General features: G+C 35.5%; 1 protein-coding gene across 1 annotated transcript; it reads right to left on the reverse strand.

Moving 5' to 3' along the window:
- Positions 1-1,487: 1,487 nt before the first annotated feature.
- LOC142639756 (protein RRC1-like) lies at positions 1,488-21,438 on the reverse strand. Its single transcript, XM_075813895.1, has 18 exons — positions 21,277-21,438; positions 20,821-20,909; positions 20,567-20,702; positions 20,352-20,397; positions 14,277-14,337; positions 14,024-14,176; positions 12,920-13,039; positions 12,646-12,811; positions 11,474-11,586; positions 11,051-11,122; positions 8,123-8,344; positions 7,824-7,882; positions 7,605-7,689; positions 7,382-7,519; positions 6,779-7,003; positions 5,877-6,679; positions 5,367-5,533; positions 1,488-2,405 (listed from the first exon to the last, which is right to left on the reverse strand). The coding sequence occupies exons 2-18, from the start codon at positions 20,893-20,895 to the stop codon at positions 2,110-2,112; spliced, it is 2,937 nt and encodes a 978-aa protein (XP_075670010.1). The 5' UTR covers positions 20,896-20,909; positions 21,277-21,438; the 3' UTR covers positions 1,488-2,109.
- Positions 21,439-24,049: the final 2,611 nt, after the last annotated feature.

Below are 24,049 nucleotides of genomic sequence, written 5' to 3' on the forward strand. Positions count from 1 at the left end.
TCCCCTCTAGCAGAAGACAAGAAGCATTTGGAGATGAGTATTATTCTTCATGTGTTATGTGAAGACTAGGGGTGTGCATGAATCAGGTTGAGGGAATTTTTTGACCCAACTCACCATGGTGGATCAAAAAAAATTCAACCCAATCTAACCCATCACATAAGTTCAACCCAACCCAACCCAACCCAACCCACATGAGTTGGGTTGGGTCGGGTTGAACCCATGGATTGGACAATTTTTTTTATTACTATTATTATTCAATTGAGCAAAAAATATATATATCACACTTGCCACCTAAGTTAATAAACAAAATATACATTAATATATAAACTAATATTCTAACTTAGTTGTAAACAAAATATGTTTAAGTATCCAACTGAGTTGATAAACAAAATATAAATGAACTAGTATCCTAATTCACTTATAAACAAAATATACATGAGTTCCTAACTCAGTTATAAACAAAATATATCTAAAATTTGTTTATTAATTATATAATATATTTAAATATATATTAAAAGAACTAATAGGATTTTATATTATATATGATAGTAGGAACTGAGGAAGTGCTCTACAACTTGTTTTTTTTTTAAATTTATTAAATATATAATATTTTATATATATATATATATTAAAATATGGGTGGGTCAAGTCAGGTTTGGTGGATTTGTAATTTTATGACCCAAACCCAACCCGCTATAAAAAAAAAAATTTGTAATCCAACCCAACCCACCAAACCCTAAAAACTGACCCAACCCGTCGGGTCGGGTTTGGCAGGTTTTTTGCATAGCCCTATGTGAAGTCATTTTAGATATTTGACATTTAAGTTCTTGTGCATCTTTCATCAGAGAGTTGACTATGCAATTCCGTTACATTTTCAGTTTGTTGGAACCTTGGCTAAACCCCCCCCCCCCCCCCCCCCCCAAAGGTGATTTTGATTCACTTAATTTTGGTGTGAGAATTACCAATTGAATGGACATATGAAATTTATATATATTTCATAGTTGACTGTTAAGGGGGTGTGTAGATTTGTATGAATTCGGTGGTATGATTTGACAAACTTGAGTAAATGCAAATACACACGTTGATGAAACTCATTTTTTTTGGGCTTTTGTCGCTGTTTGACTAAGGAAACTCCCATTTTGTCCATAATCTGATCAAACAGGGATAATTTCAGGGTATTTCCTCTCCAACAGTATCATCTAAGAACATGCTCAACATTTGGGATGTGCAAAGTCACCCCTAAATTTATAGGGAGACTTGTTCAGGACCTTATAGACACCCTCAAGATCCCCAAGGATTTGAAAATTTTTGGTTGCCACAGCAAAAGTGTAGATGCCATACCTGCGCACACAAAACACACACTATTGGACGAAGAAAGTGAAATATGATATTCTTTAGGATAGACAGGCCATAATGCCTTCTTTTTCTCCTCTTCGTTTTTTTTTGGTTGTGGGAGGGGGGTTTAAATAGGCCTGTGCAACAGCAAAGGTGGCAATTGAAGTAAAAATTATCAAAAGATTCAGAACAGTTTCCTCTCTTTTCTAAGCTAAAACATTTTCTCTAATTAAATAAAGGATCAAACTACCAACTTGACCTTCCTCTTTGGTGCAGAAATGGAGTTAAAAAACTATCTACATTCAGGAAATGTTTGGAACATTGAACTCACAATAAATACAACACCGAAGTGAGGAACACAGAGATCTATGACCAAGGGCAGTACACTTCTCAACATATAAACGCAGCGATCACATAGGAAAGATAGGTGCCTTAATCCTGCTGGCGCATGTTTCCACAACAGTGCATTGCCTGCCCAGCAGCTAAAACATGTCAACTTAAAGCAATCAAGCACTTACTCATTGACCACTTTTAACACATCTGAGACTGAGATGTTCAATTTTTGAAATCCGCATCCCTCTTACTACAGTGTTGTTTTTAACATTAAACATATTTCCCTCTTGGGGGGATCATCCCTACATGGGAGGAAATTTTTCCTTTCATAACAATTTAAATGCAATCTTTTCACAGAAGGCATCCTGGCCTAACTAAATGGGCATCTCTTCATCTCAAAACATTCCACGTCAATTCACAAAAACCAACCCCAAGAATAGCTTATTTTGGTCGTCTCCTCCTATCCCTGTCTCTTTCTCTGCCTCTGTCCCTGTCGTGGTCATCCCTCTCTCTACTTCCACTCTTCTCACGATCCCTCCCTTTCTCACTTTCAATATCATGAGTCCTATCTCTATCCCGGTGCCTTTCTCTGTCCCTGTCTAATGCATGTTCCCTTTCTTTGTCTCGGTTTGATGATTTCCGTGGTGGGCTCTCACTTTGGCTCTCGCTGCGGTGCCGCTTTCTTGAAGGGTCACGGGTATCATCCCGTCTGTCCCTCCTCTCTGAAGATGTTCTCTCTGCACGAAAAACATTTTATAAACATAAACCCTGAGCATGAACCATTTAAATATTAACCTGAATATTTGCTATATAGGCAACACGAAGCAAAAGATTACAATAACAAGAGACTTTACATAGATCAAATCACATATGACATTAAGCATATTAAAGAACATATTTAATGCTTCTGATTCATAATAAGAACTGCATTATGAGAAATCAGCATGACTGGATAGAAAGGGTACTCTTTTACTGGAAGTTGTGAAACACCAAAGCCAGTTTGGTATAGCCAAGACTCGGGCCTTTTAGTAGAAAACATCAACGCTGTAAGTTAAAGACAGTATAAAATAGTAGATTCCAAACTCACTGCAACTTCACATGACAATATCATCTCATTCATTATTATCTAACTATTAGTTCCACGGGTTTGAAAATTATTTTTCAAGAGTCCATGCAAAAATGGCAGTAATAAGCAGTAGTTCAATCCTAATCTGAAGGAATACCAAGTAAACTCAGGCAAGGGAAGACCAACCCAGCAGAAATAGAGCAGGGTTCAGTCAAGCTACATATAACCTTTCAGGGGAGTAGATCTTTGACAATGTATTGATATTTGGAACCCAATAATCTCATTTTAACAAGAATCTGCTGGAACAATTGAGTAGTTCTGAAATTTGGCCATCAACTATATTAACATCTCATCAAGTATTAGATTAGTGAAGAAATATGTATACTAATTTACTAAAATATCACCAAAGTTGAAATGTACCCCTTGAGTTTAAAACTGAGAAATTAACCCCCTAATGTTACTCAAAACTCTAATCCCCCAACAATCCAAATTTGATCAAATTAAGAACAAATTAATTTAAATGTATAAATGAAAATTTGAAATATCAGTTCTCCATTTATAGAATTCCATGTGCATGTGCAAAGCACACCTATTAATTTCTCTAAATTTGATGAAATTGGCACTGGTGAAGGCTTTTTGGAATTTTGAGCAACATCAGGGGGATTAGTTGCTCACTTTAAAACTTTAGGGGGGACAATGCAACTTGGGTGTAGGGTGGATGGTTCTAATTTTCCCAAAAAAACCTATCATTTTCACATTATGTTGGCTTTATGAATATTAGACAACCCTTTGTCTAATATTCATGAAGGGTATCTGACACAGCATGAAGCTACAGTAAGGTTGCTGAGACTTCATCATTAGTGTCATTAATGCAGCCAGTTATAGCCATGATTTAAGTTTCATATTAAATAAAAGCACTTTTGTCAAGATATTAAGCTTCTATTTTGTAGCTTGTGTTGATTATGTCAAATGATTAGTCCTTAAATCTATCAAAAAAGTCCTATTTAAAGTTTGATGTTTGCCCTATGAGGCTCTAAGAGGTTCCAATTGTAGGACTTTCCTTGGAAGAGTATGGTGCACTATGGCTCCAAAGAAAGTTGCTTTCTTCATGTTAAAAGCAGCATGGGAATTCTTTTGACAAGTGAAAATCTTTTTTCAATAGGTAAGAGAAGTTTTATTAAAAAGAGACTACTTCAGGAGCAAAGGACAAGAAGCAGCCTAAAGAATTACAAATTTTTTTTTAAATGACACAGTGGAATCACAATTCATAAAGCCCCATGCACGAGACTAATCAAACAGAGCTAGAGAAAAATCCTAGCAAAAGGGGATATTTTTTGGCAGATTCATGTTGCATGTGCAAATGTAGAGGCAAAACGATGAATTGTTGGTTAATCCATAGTGCAGCAGCCTGAGATGTTGTTCTAGCTATGTTTGGAGAGGGTGACCTGAGAGGTTTTTTTATCATTTAATCTGTAAGTACCCAAGAGGGTTGTGTATGTTTTCCCTTAAATGGAGAAATTACTTTGATAAACGTCAACCAGAGCCCCTTTATTCTTGATGTGGGCAATATGGAGGGGAGGCACAGTCATACATTTAATGGTATGAAGCTATCAATTCCGATGTTGAACTCATTGTATGTGAGAATGTTCTTTGAGTGTTCCTACACCCTGGGCCCAAATGACATGCACTCAGTCGTAGATTTCATTAACTCTCTTTGTTTTCATATGTAATTCTTCCATCATGTCATTCTTTTGGGAAACCTAGCATACAAATCCTACATGAGGTCACTCACCTACTTTCAATTAAATTTTATCTTATTTACAAGAAAAAAAAAAAATTTATTATCTGACATTTGACTATATTGTGAACTAGAAAGTATTATCTACCATTTTTTTTTTTATAAGTGCACTTTGGCCATAAGGAGAGGCAAAATTGTCTTGTGGAGCCACTATCTCACAGCATGTTCTAAGAACTAAAAAGTATTTGTTATGCAAGTTCTCTACTGATAAAAAAGTGTAATATAAGTCAGGTCAGCGGCTAAAGTAAACAATCTTCTTTTTTTTTTGGATAAGTAATAAGATTTATTTATATCAAAAAAGGGCCACCTAGTACACAGGAAGTGTACAGGGTAAACAATCTTTTGCTGCCTAAATTTATCTATCCCAGATAATTATTCTCTAGAACCCTAAATTGATCTATTTATCTGTTCTAAGTCAGTTCCAGCAGTGCATTTGGGATTGTGGGCATAAGTCATACACAGAAGAAGTAATATTTGGAGTTCGTATTTATACATTACAGATTTTAAACAAAATTCAAGAGTTCAATCTAGGAAAGTAATTCATTATAACACTATCTTTAATGACCTGGAACCTCACCAAGGCAGGGCCCTCTGGACCCACCCCTGGGGAATCATTCGTTATAACACTGTATCATCCCAATTCTCAGGTTATGGTCTTTGTTTATAAGTTTATGGTATTTTAATTCTTAGGGTATGATTTAAACAAAACAGCAGTGAAGGCAATAGGCATATCTAAAAACTAGCACAGCAGGTCAAAACTAATGTTATAAGTGGAGAGAAATTCCACACTTTCAATTATTTTCTATCTTGCACGCCAACAAAAAGAGCACTTACTGTTTGCTGAAGAATCTTCATTAGAATGTAATAACCCATATTCTGATTGTAGCTGTTTCCGACGCGTTGCAACTTTCTTTTCGATTTCCTCTGAACTTTTTATTCCCCGCTCTTCAAGGGATTCACGATATTCTATCAAAGCCACCTCTAGACGTCTCAACTTTTGTCTGTAGTGACAAGCACAGTCAAGTATTTTCACACATAAAACATCATTAATATATATATATATATATATATATATATATATATATTATTGATGGCAGGGAGCATTTGACAACAGATGTAAATGAACTCGTCAATTTTTTCTAAAAATCATTTGAAAACACATATCCCCAATTCAAATTGGAAACATAAAACTAAGGCAAGCCTTAAAAAAGAAAAAGAAAAGGAAAAAAAAATAGACAGGAAATAAACCGGGGGGGGGGGGGGGGGAATTGGGAAGGATGAAAACCATCTTTTCCATAAAAAAAGAAACAAAGACAGCAGGTTACAGTGGAAGTATCATACTACCTCTGCTCTTCATTCATTCCAGTGTCAGTTTGCGCTGGGATACTTGTACCAGTAGCAAACTCCGTCTCATCAGCTTTACTAGGATCATCACCAGCATTCTCACTTCCAGAAGATGAGTAGCCCAACCCCAGACCCCTACCACTACTCTTTTGTTCATCATCACTGTCATCATCCTCTCGAGCCCATTTAGATGCTGGCAAAACAGGATCGTTTTTCTCTTTCTTCATGAAAGCTTTTAGATCAGGCTGTGGAATGGGAAGGGTTGGAGCCAAAGGAACAAACCCTTTGCCTTGTGCCTGCACCTCATCCTCTCCGTAACGGTTCCATCCAGATAGACCTGCTAGCTCTGGTTCCACATTCATTTCGCTCTGACTGTTGGAATATTTGCCAGAACTCGAATGGCTTTGTGCATATTTCAAGTCATCATCTAGCTCATAGCCCCTTTGTCTTTCTGCCTCTTCCAGACTTAGCAATCGTGAAACCATCATTTCTCTACCACCAACAAGAGACAGTCCATTATGTCTGCATCGTCTCTCCAGCTCAGCAATGGGAAGACTCATTAGTTCTTTCGTGGCTGCTCCTTTGCCCATTGCCAATGCAGTATCTTGGTTTCCCTTACCCCCTTCACCTGTATCTTCGGAACTAGTCTTTTTTTCTATTTCCGGAGCATCACCACATATGGAATGAAAGGGGACAACACCAGAGCTCCCAGACCGAAGAAAAGTAGCTCGCAGACCATTCACATATGCATCCGAAAATAAAAACCAATCTGACCACACTTGCAACACTTTGAGTACTCGTTCCTCCAGAATTTCAAACAAAAATTTACAATAGAATCAGAAATGGACAATAAATTAAGAAAGGTTGGGAGCCCCAAAAATCAAGAGATATGTTCAGCTTACCTTAAGGGCCTCAGCAGTAATCCTTCCAGTGACACTACGATACAAATCATTAAAGCTCTCCATAATGTCAGGTAATGATGCTTCAAATTTAGTGCGGTATGCAGATGCATTCTTTACAGGAGCACTACTATTATGAAGAACATCAGAAACAAGCATAAGCCTCGCAACTTTAGTTGGAATAGGAGTTTCCTTAAGCGTCAAAGATTCTGTCAGAACTTCAACAATCTGCAATACAGAAGGCACCAAGTAAGAAATTGAAAAACCACACATACTTCATAAGTAAAAAATAAAATCCGTAAAAGTAATCCCAGATCCTGATCTTCCTCTTTTTTTCTTATATTATTCTGTATTTTATTTAAAAATTTAAGCATCTCTACTGACAAAAGTTTATCATTAGCAAATAGATGAGAAAAACAAAGAAAAGAAAACCAAAAAATATTTAATAACATGTGATAGTAGCATATTTGAAACAAATCAATAGCAGGTGACTTGTAAACACCATTTAATATGGTTTACAACTAGGGGATAAAATCCACTGTGCCATTCACACGGTGAACTACCCTATGGATAGTTAAATTGGGTGACCCTAATATCAGGCAGTACCTCTCCAGCTGCATCAGCATTATCCAGGGAAAACCCCATCGCTTCCTTTATCTGACTCCTCTCTAATGTAAGAGCACGGAGCATATCCTCAAACTCATCCCTCTGAGAATCAGTCAGTGTTCTTTCTGATTCCATGCGCTTTAGAAGTTAATGAAATTTTATGAGTTAAAAATCATGTGTGGATAAAATAAAATAATCCTGTTCTTGAATTTAACAGAGATACCCTGCTTCTTCCTGCAGCATATGTGGAGCCAGACTCCTTTTCATGATCTGGGCTTTTTGCTGTTGGCAGAGGTGGTGGCATCCATCTGGAAATGATAATAAAACAAAATTTCACATCATTAATGTAGTCCATTACACCACCTTATTCACAAAACAGCAAGAACATTTCAAATGACTGCACCAATAGTTACTGAAATAGGTAAAAATGGATGCACATTACCTTCCACTACCAGTTATCATGATAAAAGGTTCTGTCCGCCATCTTTGAAGGGTATCACCCTGCATTTATTCCCCCAAAAATCTAAACAACCCAACAATACTTTTTTTTTACTAATTAAGATTAATATATTGAGGAAATCACTCTTTAGGACTAAATTAAGATTATTATCATTAACAAAGATGCCTGAAATTTCTATAAAATCGAACAGGGCAGGTGGCACAATTTGATTTGGGCACATAATAGGATATCCTTTTCTTTTCTTTTTTGTGATGGCTGGACTTAAGGATGATAGGAATTACCTGAGCAAAGGAATAGAGCCTCCAGACATAGTAAGTATGTTCCTTTGAACCAAGCTCAAACAAGAAGTTGAAGAGAGGATTCCCACGACCTCTCTCCATTATAGCTTGTTCGAAGGCGCATCCTCCATCCAGAACATAGAGAGCCATTGTGTCAATCACATGGTGGAGATGATCGTCCTCGGGTGGAACAACCATTATATCAGGGACATTTGGGGTAAGAACCTAGTCAACCATATCATATCATTAACAAAATGTAGAATTTAAAAACAACAAAGCCAAATCCCCCAGTTAAAAAAGTATGATTCAGAGTGAAGATAAGATTCATATAAAATGCAGCAAAGGCACAGGACTAAACTGGCAAAAGGTCTTTGAAAGAACCTTAAGTCCCCAGCGAAAGACAGGATTTTCAGGAAGATTCAGATAGCATCACCATAAACAAAGTCACCCACCCAGAAGGTCAATTATACAATTTGACAGTAACAATGACCAGCCTTTTCCTTGTTTCAGGAAGCCAGTGGAAATTAGTTCTTTTTAAATATGAAACTGGCCTTGATTTCCTGTAATTGGCCTTTTGACATTGCTGAACCACCCGATAGTTTCAAAAATTGAAAGCACTGGTCATTTAAAGCATGCTTTACTATTTTTGACAATAAATGCAATTCAAATTTTGTTCAAAATGTTTTATTTTTTCCCCAAATTCCAATATAAAAGTGAGGATCTATCACACATGGTGGATGCACAGTGATGGTCAATCATATTCACATATCAGACATCCCTTTTAAACAAGCTGAAACTTAATCTAATAGTTTCAAACTCATAATTGACCATATCATTCACGTGCTTTACTTTGAAGAACAGTATATCCACATTAATTTGTCTCAGGAAAAAAAAAGACCATTAACTACTAATAAATATACAATTTTAATTCCAAGAATCAGACAGCAGTGAAATTTATTCTATCTTTATCATGGCCATAAGTAAGATTTAGTCAAGTCAAGGGGTTTTGTGCAAGCTTGATGTGAAAAAGGCTTCTGATTATGTCAATTTGGACTTTTTAACTTACATGTAACACTGTAGCTTTGTAGAAAAATCCCGAGTCCAGTCAGATGTTCTGTTCTGATGAATGACAATCCCAACGACTTTTCTAATTGGAAGTTTGGTGGAAGTTTGGAGGGAGAGGAGAGGAGAGGAGAGGAGAGTAGGGGGAAGGAGAATAGCGGGGAGGAGAGTAGAGGAGAATGGTTATCCTCCACCTTGTTTGAATGTTTTTAAAATTAAGTAAGGGAGAGGGGAATAATTAGCATTTTCATAGTTTGTAATTTTGTTAATATAGTAAGGGTAAATTTGGTAATTTATTTGGTTAAGCATTTCTATGCTCACTCTCCCTCTAAATCTCTCCAATTTGGGGGAATAAAAAATGAGGGATTAATAGTAGTTAGAACCTCTCCAAATCCCTCCCCCTCCTCCCTTCAAAAACATCTAAATAAGGTAATTTAACTTACTCTCCCTCTCTCTACTCTACTCCCCCTCCATCCAAACAAGCTATAAAAGTATTAGGGGATTAAGTCAAGAAGATCCACTTCCCCCATTATTGCTTGTAATTATGGAAGCTTTAAGCAGGATGTTGATGAGAGTGGTATCAGGGGGGTACTTTGAATGGTTTCTTCTCTATTAACAGTTCGTGGGTGACATAATTGTGATTTCCCATCTCATTTTTGCCAAAAACACACTCATCTTTTATGAAGCTAACCCCACCCAATTGGCTAGCAGATGAGACACAACATTGGAATCCCTCCTAGTCCATTGAAAACTAATAAAAAACGATGCGTTATTGATCCTTTAGCAACTGCAAAGTATCTTCAAAGATTTGAGCAACTTCCCAACTCCTCCCAAGAAGTGCTGCTCAGGGAATCCCATCTACTGTGACATAGTAGTTATCACTTTGGAAGGGACATTTTGAACATTTTGATAAGAGGGGTAATGGGAGGATTTTAGGGAAGCAGTTTCTTTATGCATGATGTCTTTGGAAAGAGAAACTCTCATTGCTTTGAGAGAAAAGAGCTAAATTTGATTAAGCTGAAGTTCTTATTTTTGAAGACCCTATATGAACAGACTTTGACCTCCAACACTTTTTCTATGGTAGACTTTCTTGAGCTCTTGGACACCCTGAGCTCTCTTTAGTCATTTCCATATTTCTATTTTTTTTTTTTAAATAGATAAGATTAATTTTATAAGAAAGACTACATGAGCAAAGGACATGAAGCAACCTAAAGAACTACAATGAAAATATTTGTACAAAAAGGCAACGATTCTAAAAACATCACAATAGAATCACAATGTGTAAATCCCCATGTACAGGACCAAGCAATGACCACACAATAGAATCACAAAAAGTAGTATTTTTGTTTCTTTGTTTTGCCACTTCTTTTGTGTACTCCCAGCGTATTAGGGTCACACCCCTTTTTGTGCTTTTTAATTAAATTTTATCACTTATCACAAAAGATGAAAAGATATTGACAGCACAAAAAGAGCAAAAAACTGAAACAACAATAACCTATTGAACATAATCTCTTTTGAATTATATCAAAATAGTCTTTTTAATCCCTTTTTTTATAGGTAAGAAAATTTATATTGAAAAAAGACTACTTCATATATAAAAGATGAGAAGAAGCCTAAAGAATTACAACAAAAAGAATTATATATCTACATATAAATAGTAAGACTAACTTCCCCGGTGGCCCAAAACAATGAACAGATCCTAAAGGAAAGAAGCTAGCTCAAGGAGAGCATGCCAGGCCCAGGACAATATTCTAGCAAGTAAAGATAATTTTATTGAACAAAAACAAAAGGGAGTAACTTATGTGCACAGATACATTAATTAAAAAAATTTACAATAACAAGGAAACAATATAAACTGAAACAACCTACCAATTCAGAATTCTGACTTGGAACAGAAGTAACGGGTGGGCCGGATGGACCAGACAAAATTACAGTGGCACCCTGTCATTCAAACAAGGAAAATATGGAGTAGTTGTCTAATTTGATATTTTATAAATAATTTACAAAATTAGAACCAAAAATCAAAGTATCAGTTTGTCTTCATTTGATGCTGAGCCTGAGAATAATGAATGAAGCAATGTTGACCATCTCGCAAGGGTAAAATTAGCCCAAAGCATCAAATATTAGAAAATAAATAAATGCATGCATATTTCTTTTTCTTTTTTCTTTTTTTGATCACGTGGAATCTCACCAAGGCAAGGCCTTTGGACCCATCCCTGGGGAGTAAATATAAGAAAAGAAATAAATGCATGCATGCACTCCATAATTAAATCAAAATAAAATTTAACAGACCTCCTTACTCCTGATCGCCATATGCCCTGGTGGAGGAGCAGGTAATGCTTGCGATGGTAAAGCAACAGACTTGCCCCATCCAATCTTCAACTCATATTCATAAACAACTACTCCTGCAAACAAGAGATTTTTTTCAATTCTTAATATCATTCATTCCCTCACACTGTCATACATATTGATTCTTTTTTTATATAAGAAAAAAAAAATCCAATATATCCATTATTGGATATTCTGATATTTTAAAAGAGGATATTATGTAACAGAGACCAGCCAAAAACAATCTTTGACCAATAATAGAGATATCAATGATTATACAAGTTGGGACATTTTGTCATCGCTGGATTTTAAAACTATTATCTCATTCTAAAATGCTACCTATATGTTTATAGAATAAAAAAAATTTCCTGAAGAAGTGTCATATAATTTATATACCAGAAAATATGTCTCAATTTTGCACCCCAAAATTTTTGAGTTTCAGATGCCCCTTTACACGAGTAGAATGAAAAAGCTAATTAAACAATGGTAACAACATCTTACAGTATAATCTGGGGCCTTTGCTGGCACCCTGTCAATTATAATTTATTGGAAGGAACACCAGGGCTTAAGTTTCAATTTGATGCCAGGTAATCAAGCATACAATGGATCATGACTTGGATGACACTGTCAATAGTTATCTTGGTCCATCACAAACATACATACACAGATACTAATGTGCATGGCAAGAGAACATTTGGGGAAGAACATCCGTGTTACAAGGAATCACAATCATGCCACTTCATGATGCAGGCAACCATGATAACAAGGGAAGAAAGTTTCTGAATATATAAATAAATACATAGGTCACAAATAGTGGGAGTAACTGCACTTTTAGCTTTGTGGGAAACTTCATGCTCAAGAGAGACAATAACATCCAGAAGACTTATATTTAAAACTTTCATTTTCAAAGAAATTGGGAGAAGTAATGGTGAAACATCCACATGTAATTTTGTCATGAAACTTCTTATGTATAATGGAAGATATTTTTGCTACAAAGGTAAACCCACACTTTCTTGGTTAAACTTAAAAATAATTTTATCCACATAGGAAGCAAATCAACTAAGAATATCAAGTAATATAATTTGAGAGCAATCATCCAAATGATAGGAAAGATGAACAACTAGAAAGAACCAGACCTTGCATTTCATCCTTTGCAGCCTGTCCATCAGCTCTATTCATGAAAGCCACAAAGCCACAATTTCTTTGCCGCCTTCGCTCCTCTTCAGTCCTAGGCCACATTATCTTCACGCTAGCAATAGGCCCAAATCTTCCAAAAGTCCGCAGAAGGAAATTTTCATCCACCTAGTATTATTAAGAAAATAAAAAAGATGAACTTGATGTGTTATTATTTTCAAAACAACAGATTATTAGAAAGTAAAGATACAACAGATTTAAAGATAACAATCTTACCTGAGGTGAGAGATTTCCAACATAGAGATTAGTAGTTTGTGGATCGCCATCATCAAATGATCCAGGAAGCTTTCCACTTGGATCAAAGTCATCAGGCAGTTCATCAAAGCGACTAGATGGCTGAAAATAGTAAGCTAATAAGCTTCATGTATGTTTAATCAAACTGAAGATGAAAAATTGATGCAAAGAATTCAGTACGTGTAAGTACAGATGAAATGGCGCAAAGGAATTCAGAAGGATGTTTTCTGTGCTTAGGGATGGCAACAGGGCAGGGCGGGGTCGGATCAGGGGTGCCCCGTACCGACCCCATTTCCTCTTCAGGAATCAGGGTGAGAAAAACCAGCACGGGGCAAAAGTGGGGCCGGTTGCCAGTATAATTCAACCTTAATGATGTGGGTTCCATAATAATGAGGTAGAGATGAAACTAGAAAGAGGAGGGACAATCTAAGAGAGAGAGAAATAAAGTGTTTGGGGGATGGTGATATAATAAGTGCAAAAAATTAAATTATAATTATATGTATAAAAAAAATTAAATTATAATTATATGTATAAAAAAAATTAAATGATATATATATTTTTTAAATATATATTAAATAAAAATATAGAAATACACATTTGAAGGGGGATGGGGGACCAGACAGGGCAAGGCAAGCAAAACCCGGCCTTGCCTTGTCACCTATTCAAGGAATGGAGAACCTGCGCGGGATAGGGCGGGTCAAACGGAATGGGGAATTTTTTCCATCCTCTTGTGCTAAGATAACAATAAACAAATGATATCCAAGAGTGTGATGTGTGCATGTATTTTATTTATTTATTTGATAATTCAATAATTGGGAGAGGGGACTTGAATCCTAGATGCCTGCATTAGAATCACCAAGAGCCACCATTGAGCTACAAGGCTCTTGGCAGTGTGCATTAATTAACATATTTTCCAAAATCTACCCTGACATTCTGACTATCTAGATCAACTACTATAGAAACACAATAATAAAAACAATACATATGGACAATTAAAACAGTGATAAAATTATACATAAATAGGCAGAAATCTTGCAATTGCATTTTTCAGAAGACTGAAAGAAGCTAGCAGGGAAAAACACCTACAGCAGAATGTTCATTCTGGCGCCCATCACGCCAATGTTCACGGTCTTGATTTCGCCTCTCCCTCATCTCTTGCTCATGCTTCAGCTCCTCCATAAAATGATCTATGTTACGAGACTTCCCTTTTTCTTTTTCCTTTGGCTTCTCCTCCTCCTTCTACAAATTAAAATACAAAAGATTTAGACTTAAAGATTCCAGTGATGACTTACAAATGCTAAAAATAAAATCAAAGAACTCCTATCATTAATTTACTAACTTTCTTTTCAGATTCTTTCCCCTTAGCTGCCATAGGAGGTGGTAAGAAAGATGGAACATACCTGCAATAAGAAAAATCAAGAACAAAGTTTCACATTGCCAAAAGATTTTTTTGAAAGGTACATTGCCAAAACATTTTTGCAGACAATAATTTAAAAAGATAAAAGAGAAGACATAAAACCCAAGAGAAATGTCAGATTGACCACTAAGCTATAGTTCAATCCTCAAAGACGTGGAAAACTTCTAGCATTTCTACAAGGCAAACAACTAAACCACTGATTTTCTTTTTATCATTGGTAAGGATTTAACTCAATTCTGCTGTCATGCCAAATGTCCTAAAGCCTTTGACACAACCAGTCATATGCCCAGAGAAGGAAATTTGCATTAGGCTGAATGCCAATATCTTAGACACATTTTTTTTTTAATAATATCTTTAGACACAAATTATGAAAATGGATACTTTAGAGAAATGAGTTCGGGTTTGTAGCCAACAACAATCAGTTGATACAAGGACTCAGTTGGAATTTAGTCTCAGTTGAGTTATTTCAAATTTTTCACCCAAGACCTTTCCCAACCCTGCCCAACCACTTAACCACTTCAGCAACAACATAAGTGGCAGGAGGTCCGTTGAATGCCATAAAAAAACTCTATTCTAACAGACTTGGTGAAGAACCAAGTTGAGTGGTCACTGACAAATCAGCTAGTGCAACACACGCCAACCACATAGGAACATGATATGAGAACTTCACACACTAATCACAATCACCAAAAATAATATTCTTGAACCAAAGTCATATTTTTTCTAAGAAGAACCTCAAACTTATAGAACATACCACAACTTACAATCTCCAATAGAACATACCACAACTTACAATCTCTAAACTCCCATCATGAACGGCATCCAAATAAGTGTGCACAATCTCTAGATATACAGTTGCAGCATTTTATAATAAACGTGTAAATTTTAGCAATATTACACCACCTAATAAATTTTTATTAGAGATATATATAAATTATATATATATTAAAATCTCACCATTGGATTACATATTCTCTATGTTCTAAACACATGCCAAATTTTGTGTCAAATCGGATGCTATTTACTATTCAATTCGGAAACTCATCTTTTATGCATAATTTTAAAGTACAAAAACTTGTAATTTAAACATTTTATAAATCAAATAGTTATTAATCTTTTATCATCTTAAAACTTTGCAAAGGTATGAAAATAAAACATAATCCAACAATAGATTTGTCAGAATGCGCATCCAATAAAAAAATAGAGTGGTGTAATATTGCTTATAATTACACAATATGTATGTATGTATGTATGTATGTATAGACACACATATAAAAGGCATCAAATATCACAGTAGCTCCTTTAGTATTTACTTCTACTCAGCACCACAGTACAATCCAAAGCACCCAAATCCATCTGTTTTTTATATCTTTATAAGCTGCTATATTAGCACATCATTAGAGTATCACATGGTCAAAAGAGTGTGATCCAATGATGAGGCTTCTCCCAAAGAAATGAAAGATGTGCCACACTAAGTCAATAATTGAACTTTTTTTTTTCTTTTTTAATAATTAACAAAGTTGAAACATCTAAACTATTGTAAATAAACATAACACCACCACATTTTCTATCAATGGAATTACAAAGATTCATTGAAAGTTGGCCAGCTTAAGAACCACAACTAGAATAACACAAATGAAACATGAAAAGGCACAAAGACAATCTTACGAACGTCCTAAAAAGTCATTATGCACTCTGTTTACTTCTCAATCAAGTAAAAAACACCATTGTGAAAATGCAAGCAAGCATAAAATTATATTTTTCAAATCTATCTTTGTTATCAATAATCCAAATCTTCACCCATCTTTAGGGGTCTTGCAATCTCTTTTTTGACACTGTCATGTATGGCATTACAGAAACCACCACCAAAATGCCCCAAAACAGAACTACATTGCCATACTTGATAAGACACAGCCCAAAGTAAACATGCTATATACCTACAGCACTGGTTTGTAAGCGCATGTGTGTAGTTATATACATACTAAATTCAAATGGAAACATGCTCAAAACAGCAATTTTTTGTGGCTCACATTGAAAATTCTCAACAACACTCTAGACATTGAAAATATAAATCATCAGCCTGATCCACCACACACCTTAGATTTATAATGAGAAAATAATATATAACTTAGCTCCAAGAATCAGTATTGTCACTTCCTGTCAAAAGCCTATAAAGCTACAGATGGTGCCTAAATAAACTTGCTGAAATCTCAAATCATTATAGCCTCTATAACATCCTACTCCCATATTAGGAGAAAAGAACCTATGATAGCCTATGAAACCTCCAATCTTAGGTAAAGCTCTGAGTCCGTAACCAAGATTCCTCAATTTACACTAGGAAGCCAAAGATCATGAGATTTATTTATAACAAATTATTTCAAGGGGAAAAATCATTTTTGGGATTAAGAAAGAGATCATGTGATGGCACACTGTTGTTTTACAATTGAAATTCTCAAACCATGATAGCCTCTATAACATTCAACTCCTGTATTAGGAGAAGGACAAAGTTTAGCTACAAAATCAGTTGTAGCCTAAGGCTACAAATTGGTCTAATAAACTGACATGTGTAAAAAATGGCATGTGCACTGTTCATGATTACTTAACTAAACTTAAGCCAACAAACCCTAGTTAACCACACCACCTATTTTAAAATAAAAAAATTTAAAAAGCTAAAAAAAACCTATACGTATACGTATTCTCTCTCTCATTAACATCTCTCTAAGACTGTAAGCCTGTAATCCAGCCCCACCGTTCACCCAAGCTCTCTTTTCCCTCCACTAGTCACCCCCCAAACTCTCCTTTGTCTCCACCACCGCTCACCCTCAAACCCTCATCTATCTCGACCATTGGCGCACCCTCAAACCCTCCTGTGTCTCAAAGAAACTCCTGATTAGACTTTGGTTTTGTCCTTTTGTTTCTTCTAGTTTGTTTTGCCATTCACCAGCTTGAGCCTCATGGGCAGTTCTAGCCTTTGAGGTCTTAATTACCTGGATGTTTTACCCACGTCTTAGTGTTTTTTCTTGTATCATTGGTTTGGTTTTCATAATATAAATTTCTTTTGTCAAAAACTAGTTTGACATCGTTAGGCCCAAAGCTTGCAGAATAAATTTTAGTGATATGGTACACAACAATTGCAGAACAAGTGTTAGCATTTTGAACCACAAACTATATCTCTCACAATAGCTCAAATAAATTCAGCCTAAAGTGTAGACAAAGGAGGGTTTGAGGGTGGGCCTGTGGTGGAGACAGAGGAGGGTTTGAGGGTGGGCCTGTGGTGGAGACAAAGGAGGGTTTGAGGGTGACCGGTGGTGGAGACAGAGGTGAGTTGGGGGGTGACCAATGGAGGGAGAAGAGGGCTTGGGTGATTGGTGGGGCTGGGTTACTGAGATCTCAATAAGAGAGAGATTATACGCAATAGGATTTTGTTTTTGTTTTTTAATAAGTGGTATGGTTAACTAGGGTTTATTGGGTTAAGTTTAGTTAAGTAATCATGTGCAGTGCACATGCTATTTTTTACACGTGTCACTTAATTAGAGCAGTTTGTAGCCTTAGGCTACAATTGGTTTTGTAACTAAACTTTGTCCTTAGAAGAAAAGTCTGAAAGCCTATGGAAACCTCCAACCTTAGGTAAAGCTCTAAGGCCATAAACAAGATTCCTCAATTTAACTAGGAATCTGAAGATAATAAGTTTATTTTATAACAAATATTTCAAGGGGGGAAATCATTTTTGAGATTAAGAAAGAATGTGTGATAGCAAACTGTCGTTTTACAACTCTTTTTTTTTTATAAGTAAAAGTTTATTGATCTCAACAAGGTGAAACACCTTAGTACACAGGGAGTGTACAAGGAGTCAAACAATCAAGAACAAAAATTACAAGAATCTAAGAAATCAAGAAAGGACGAAAAGGATTGGTTCCGCAAGGCAGCCAACCAATCCATTAAAGTTCTAAAGAAAAATAGCTTCAAGTCTGATATGGATCTCTCCTTATCTTCAAAGCACCGACTATTTCTCTCCCTCCAAAGGCACCACAATAAGCAATGGGGAACCATAAGCCATATATACCCATTTCGATGGCGACCAAAACTTCCTTGCCAACATGCTAGAAGCTCCACTACAGATTTCGGCATAACCCAGCTCACTCCAAACAACCCAAACACCATAGCCCACATATCCATTGCAACCAGACAATGAAGAAAAAGATGATCAACCAATTCACCATTACACTTGCACATATAGCACCAGTCCAATACCCAAACCTTCCTTCTTCGTAAATTGTCAATCGTTAAGCATTTCCCTAAAGCAACAGTCCAAACAAAGAAAGCTACTCGATAAGGAATCTTCTGCTTCCAAATGTTTTTCCAAGGAAAACAATAGTCATTAGGGCCCACTAAGGGTTGTAATAATCCCTAACCGTGAAAACCTTCTTTCCATCAGATTTCCAGCACATCTTATCCTCACCACGCCTTCTCACCGACGCACCATATATGGTATCCATGAAACCGGCCAGAGCCTTTAGTTCCCGAGCATGCACACCCCTAAAGAAACTTATATCCCAAAACAGGATTCTGTTATCAAACTTCATAACCTCAGCCACACTAACCTCTTAATCTCGGCAAAATCTAAACAATTCAGGATAGCTGACTACAAGAGATGGTTCACCACACCAATGGTCTTGCCAAAATTTCACCCTAGACCCATATCTAAATAAAATTTCTCTTCAACCCATTGCCATGGCTGATACAATTCATATCAATCTATGAAATATGCACAATTAGATCAATGATTTGAAAAAAATAAAATTTAACTGAAAACATTCGCAATTATATAAAACACTAATGTAAAATAGAGAATTCATAAGATTACAAAAAGGGGGGGGGGGATATATTAACATAGAAATCACCCATTGAACACAAACACTAAAGAAGGATATAAAAGTAATCAATAAAATACAAAGAAATATATTTACAGTTAATTTGATTATTCATAAACAACCTCTAGGAGGAGGAGGAAGCAGGTAAAATCCCAAGTTTTACATCCTTCATACCAATATTGAAATGCCAAATGAAATGTAAAGGCAAAAATGTAATACTTAGAAGAACCAAAGTTGGAGTTTCTCTTCATATAGATCATGAGTAAAAATTCATAATAGGTGTACAGTGAATGGCAGAGCCAGATATTTTCATTTTAGAACTCTATGGTGATACTTTGTAAGATGATATTATCATACCATTTTGCAATTATGTTAATTCATCAATACAAAAATCATTTTCTTCCTATGTTTAATTCTACATTTTTTTTTATCAATGAAGAAAATTTGTATATCTATAATTTTTTATTGGTAAGTTGCACACACACCTAATTGGTTTTGAACCCAGGCCTCACCCTCCACCCATTGGAAGGCTGCTCATGTTCTTCCATCATCTAATACCAATGTGCTAGTGCTGCTAGTGAATGACCTCAACGTGGAATACAATATAGTTGATGCTTTGAAGTGAAAAATTTTCCCCGCTCAATTAACAACTAGGCGTCCAGGGAAAAAAACACTTGTTGTATGTGAGTAATGAGGTTCAAAATTCATACAAATCTTTGACCCAAAAAAATAATAATAATAATCCGAAATCCAAGAATCTCACATCGAGGTAGATAATGGGTTTTAGAATCCACAAGTCTAAGTTATATGCTGCCTCAATCAAATAATACATACATAAATACATGAACGTGTGAAAGATTACAAGTAAAGAAAAATGAGACCTAGAAATTCAGCTCATTTTCTCAAATATATTCATTAGATTCCCCCTTTTTCTAAAAACAGAAAGAAGACAAAAAAAAAAAAAAAGGACATCTTAACAGACTCTACCAAAATACTACCCCGTCTTCTTACTTATACAAGCCTAAGACAAAAGAAGGCTGACTGAATCATGGCCAAACAATTATCTTACTTGTGATGCCTGATCAAAATAGCATTGCAACATGGTTAATCAAAAGTATTTCTTTACCTACTTCCCTTCTTTGGAACAGATACACCATCTTTGGACTTTTCACCTGCCATCCGCGAATGAATAAAAAGGCCCATACTTTTATTAATGTGTCCTCATAATAATAGAAAAACTATTCATGTATCCATAGTTTTAAACAAAACAAGAATAAACATACTGAAACGATTGTAGTAGTAATGAAAGAAAATGTAGACTTTTTCTGCAATGAAACTAACCTTCGGAATCAATCTTCACTTTATCATTGGGATTGATAGTTCCTCCTCGAACAAAAGACTTTGAACCAGGTGTTGTATCGCCTTGAAATGACTCCACAAACTCTTGGTACAAACGCGCAGTTTCATCCTCGGCTCTCTGCAACAAAAAACAAAAACCCCATTACAATAAATCAATAAAATAACAAGTCTCTTTCTTTTTTTTTTCTTTTTTTATAATCAAAATCCAACCTAACAGTGTTAATCAAAAGCCAAACCTTTTTCTTTGCTTCTTCCTCCTCTCTATGCTTTTGGAAAGGCGTCTTTTTCCGCGTGATAGAGAAAGAACTCATCTTTACATCACCTTCTAAAAAACCAAACGGACCCAAAAATTTTATAAAAAAAAAATCACAAATCCATAAACTATAATGCATCAAAATTCAAATTCAAAATCCCAATCAGATACTAGGGTTTTAAAATCCAATTTTCAGCCAAAATCATCAAACAAGCATACAAGTTTCTAAATCAAAAAACCTAACTAACAAATTTATTCAAAACAGCGAGCTAGAAATCGATTAATAGAACTAGGGTTTGGACTCTGAAGCATTTGAAGGAAAACCCAGACCCCAACAAAAAAATAATAATAATAATTAGAGAAGAGAGTAGAAGAGTGTAGTGGTATGAATAATGATAAGGAACAAAGAAGAAGGTAACGAAAAAGTAAGAGAACGAACCGAGTTTGCGGCGAGTTGAGCGATTCGAATCAGTGTCCGTTTTTGCAGGGTTTGTGTTTGCTTGAGTGAAAGAGAGAGAGAGACTGAGAGTCCAGACGAGTCGGGTCGGAATAAAAAAAAGAAAGAAAGAGGGCGGTACTGGTGAAATACGAGAGAGAGAGAGAGAGATAGAGAGAAAAAAATTTCAGCGAGTCCTATTGGAGGGTGTTTGGTTTGCGTATTTCAAACAACCATTCCTAGTAACGTATGTTTTCCTTCTCACTTTTTCATTTACACATATTTTCACAAATATTTTTAAATAATAATTTTTAATTTTTAATTACATGTACCAAGCGGACCTTTAATCCTTAATCTTTAATCCTTATATTCTAAAGTAACGTGATTTTGTAATAGAAAGGGCTAGGGTTTATTTTCCTAATTTTAATCATACTTTTTTTTGATGTGATACTTTTGATAAACTATACTTTTAATCATACTTAGAAAATATAATATTGGTTACCATGTCTATGTTATAGCAAAAAGTAACTAGTCCAATTGTGGTGTTTTAAAATCCCATATTAACTTTATATTCTCTTTCTCAAAAAATAAAAAAAACTTGTGTATATTTGAGATATTTAAAGCACCATAATCTCCACCCACTTAAATCCCCAATAATCTTATCAATGTCCACTTTGTAGGATAGTGTCTCCCAAGCTCACACGAGATTACAACTACTTATTATATTAACTAGGGGTAATTACACATAACACACCTGTGGTTTGGGCAAAATCATTTTATCTACCCGTAATTTGAAAAGTATCACTTAACCCACCTGAGGTATGTTCCATTTGTTTTCCGTAACCTATCTCTGTTAAAATCAGGAGAAAATATGTATTTTTGCTCAAATTTTATATCTCTCTTCTCCCAAAACAATAAATAGCGCAAAAATGCAAGAGAAACAAGATCAAAAAGTAGTATTGGTCTCTCTCTCAATTCACATAAATCTTAAACATGAAGAACATACCCAAAAAAATAAAACTCAAATCAACCTACACAAGTAACCAACAATACAATATTGTCCTTCAATCAACCGAACAATACACTATGACCTGTCTCAATCAAATATACTATATATACACGATTTTCTCATCTCATTTGTGGGTTTAGTGCAGCTTACATCACATAAGGAGATCATATACAGAAAATGATGTTGATGAAATCATAAATCAAATGGAAAGCTATATCGAGCTCTGTTGAACGAAGAAGCGCAATATGTCGCAGTTTTGAATACATTGATGATGATGGAGGTGAGAAAAGGTAATCAAAAGCAACAGTGGTGATATTCTATTCACTCATCCCTTTCCCTGTGTCTCTCTCTTCCTCTTCTGGCTTTCTTTGATTCAGATTAGAAGAAGATAAAAAAAAAAAAAAAAAAAATGAAGAACACGACTTTGCTTAGTGAAAAAAAAAACTTGAATGAAACCCAACGACAAATGATCATCGACGACTGACCATCAGTAAAATCCACGAACCCATAACCACCGTCCACAGACCACTGACCACGGACTACCAACAAAAGCCACAAACCCATCAACAAAACAACGACATTGGCATCAGTACACAAACCCAGAACTTTGTAACCATCCGCCACCAATAACCCAGAATCAATGATTCAAACCAAAACCTAAAACCAGTGATTCAAGCCAAAACCAAACACATAACTAGTGATTCAAAAAAAATAAAAAAACCCCCACAAAACCAAAACCCATAAACCTCCAAAGCCGACCCATACAACTTTACTGGATGTACCTCCATTAAACTAGCATTGCTGAGAGCATCGACACTGTGGTGGTGATTCATAAGCCTAAGTCTCTGAGAAATTGACGGTGTTTGTCTCTGACGACTTCCAATTCTAGACTGATCCGTTCTCTACAAAACATAGTGTTTAATAACAAAAATTTTCAAAAAGAAGCAAAAGAATCTACAAGAGAAGAAGATCGTGAACCTTAAAAACGGGATTGTGAGACGGATCGGACAAATGCAGCGGCCAAGAGCCAGAGTGTACGGACCGAGCGATTCTCTCTCCCATATTGAAGCTCTCTCTGATTACTTCCTTCTTTCAAAACCCTCCCCTTTGATCTTGTTTCTTTTGCATTTTTGTGCTATTTTTTGTTTTGGGAGGAGAGAGACATAAAATTTAAGTAAAAATACATATTTATCCCTGATTTTAACAGAGGTGGGTTACGGAAAACAAACGAAACATACCTTAAGTAAGTTAAGTGATACTTTTCAAACTATGAATAGGCAAAGTAATTTTTGCCCAAACCATAGGTGAGTTATGTGTAATTACCCCTATTAACCAAATAACTACACTAATGGGACATTTGTTTTTATTTATTTATTTATAAACAAATACACATACTTACAAATGAGAGGAAATGAAGTTCTATGACAAAAACATGCCACAACACCACAAAAAAATTATGATAACTTTTAAACTATGTTTAATTGTGATGATTTTTTGGGATGAAAAAGGGAGAAGGAAAATAGGTGGGGCTCAACTATTTTTTCTTTTAAGCCCACCATATTTCAGCCACCCAAATCAAGGTAGAAAATGGGGGAGAAGAGAGGGGGCTGATGGAAATTGAACATCTACCCCCAGCCATCACCCCACATCTACGTAACGTTGAAAACAATTTTTTTTTTTTTCCTTTTAAAGTTACATGTCTGCCTTTATTTCTTATTTCTATACCCTTAACTTTGGTTTTTTTTTTCCTAATAATATATTTTTAAA

The sequence above is a fragment of the Castanea sativa genome, chromosome 1, assembly GCF_040712315.1.
Source record: "Castanea sativa cultivar Marrone di Chiusa Pesio chromosome 1, ASM4071231v1".
NCBI classification, from domain to species: domain Eukaryota; kingdom Viridiplantae; phylum Streptophyta; class Magnoliopsida; order Fagales; family Fagaceae; genus Castanea; species Castanea sativa.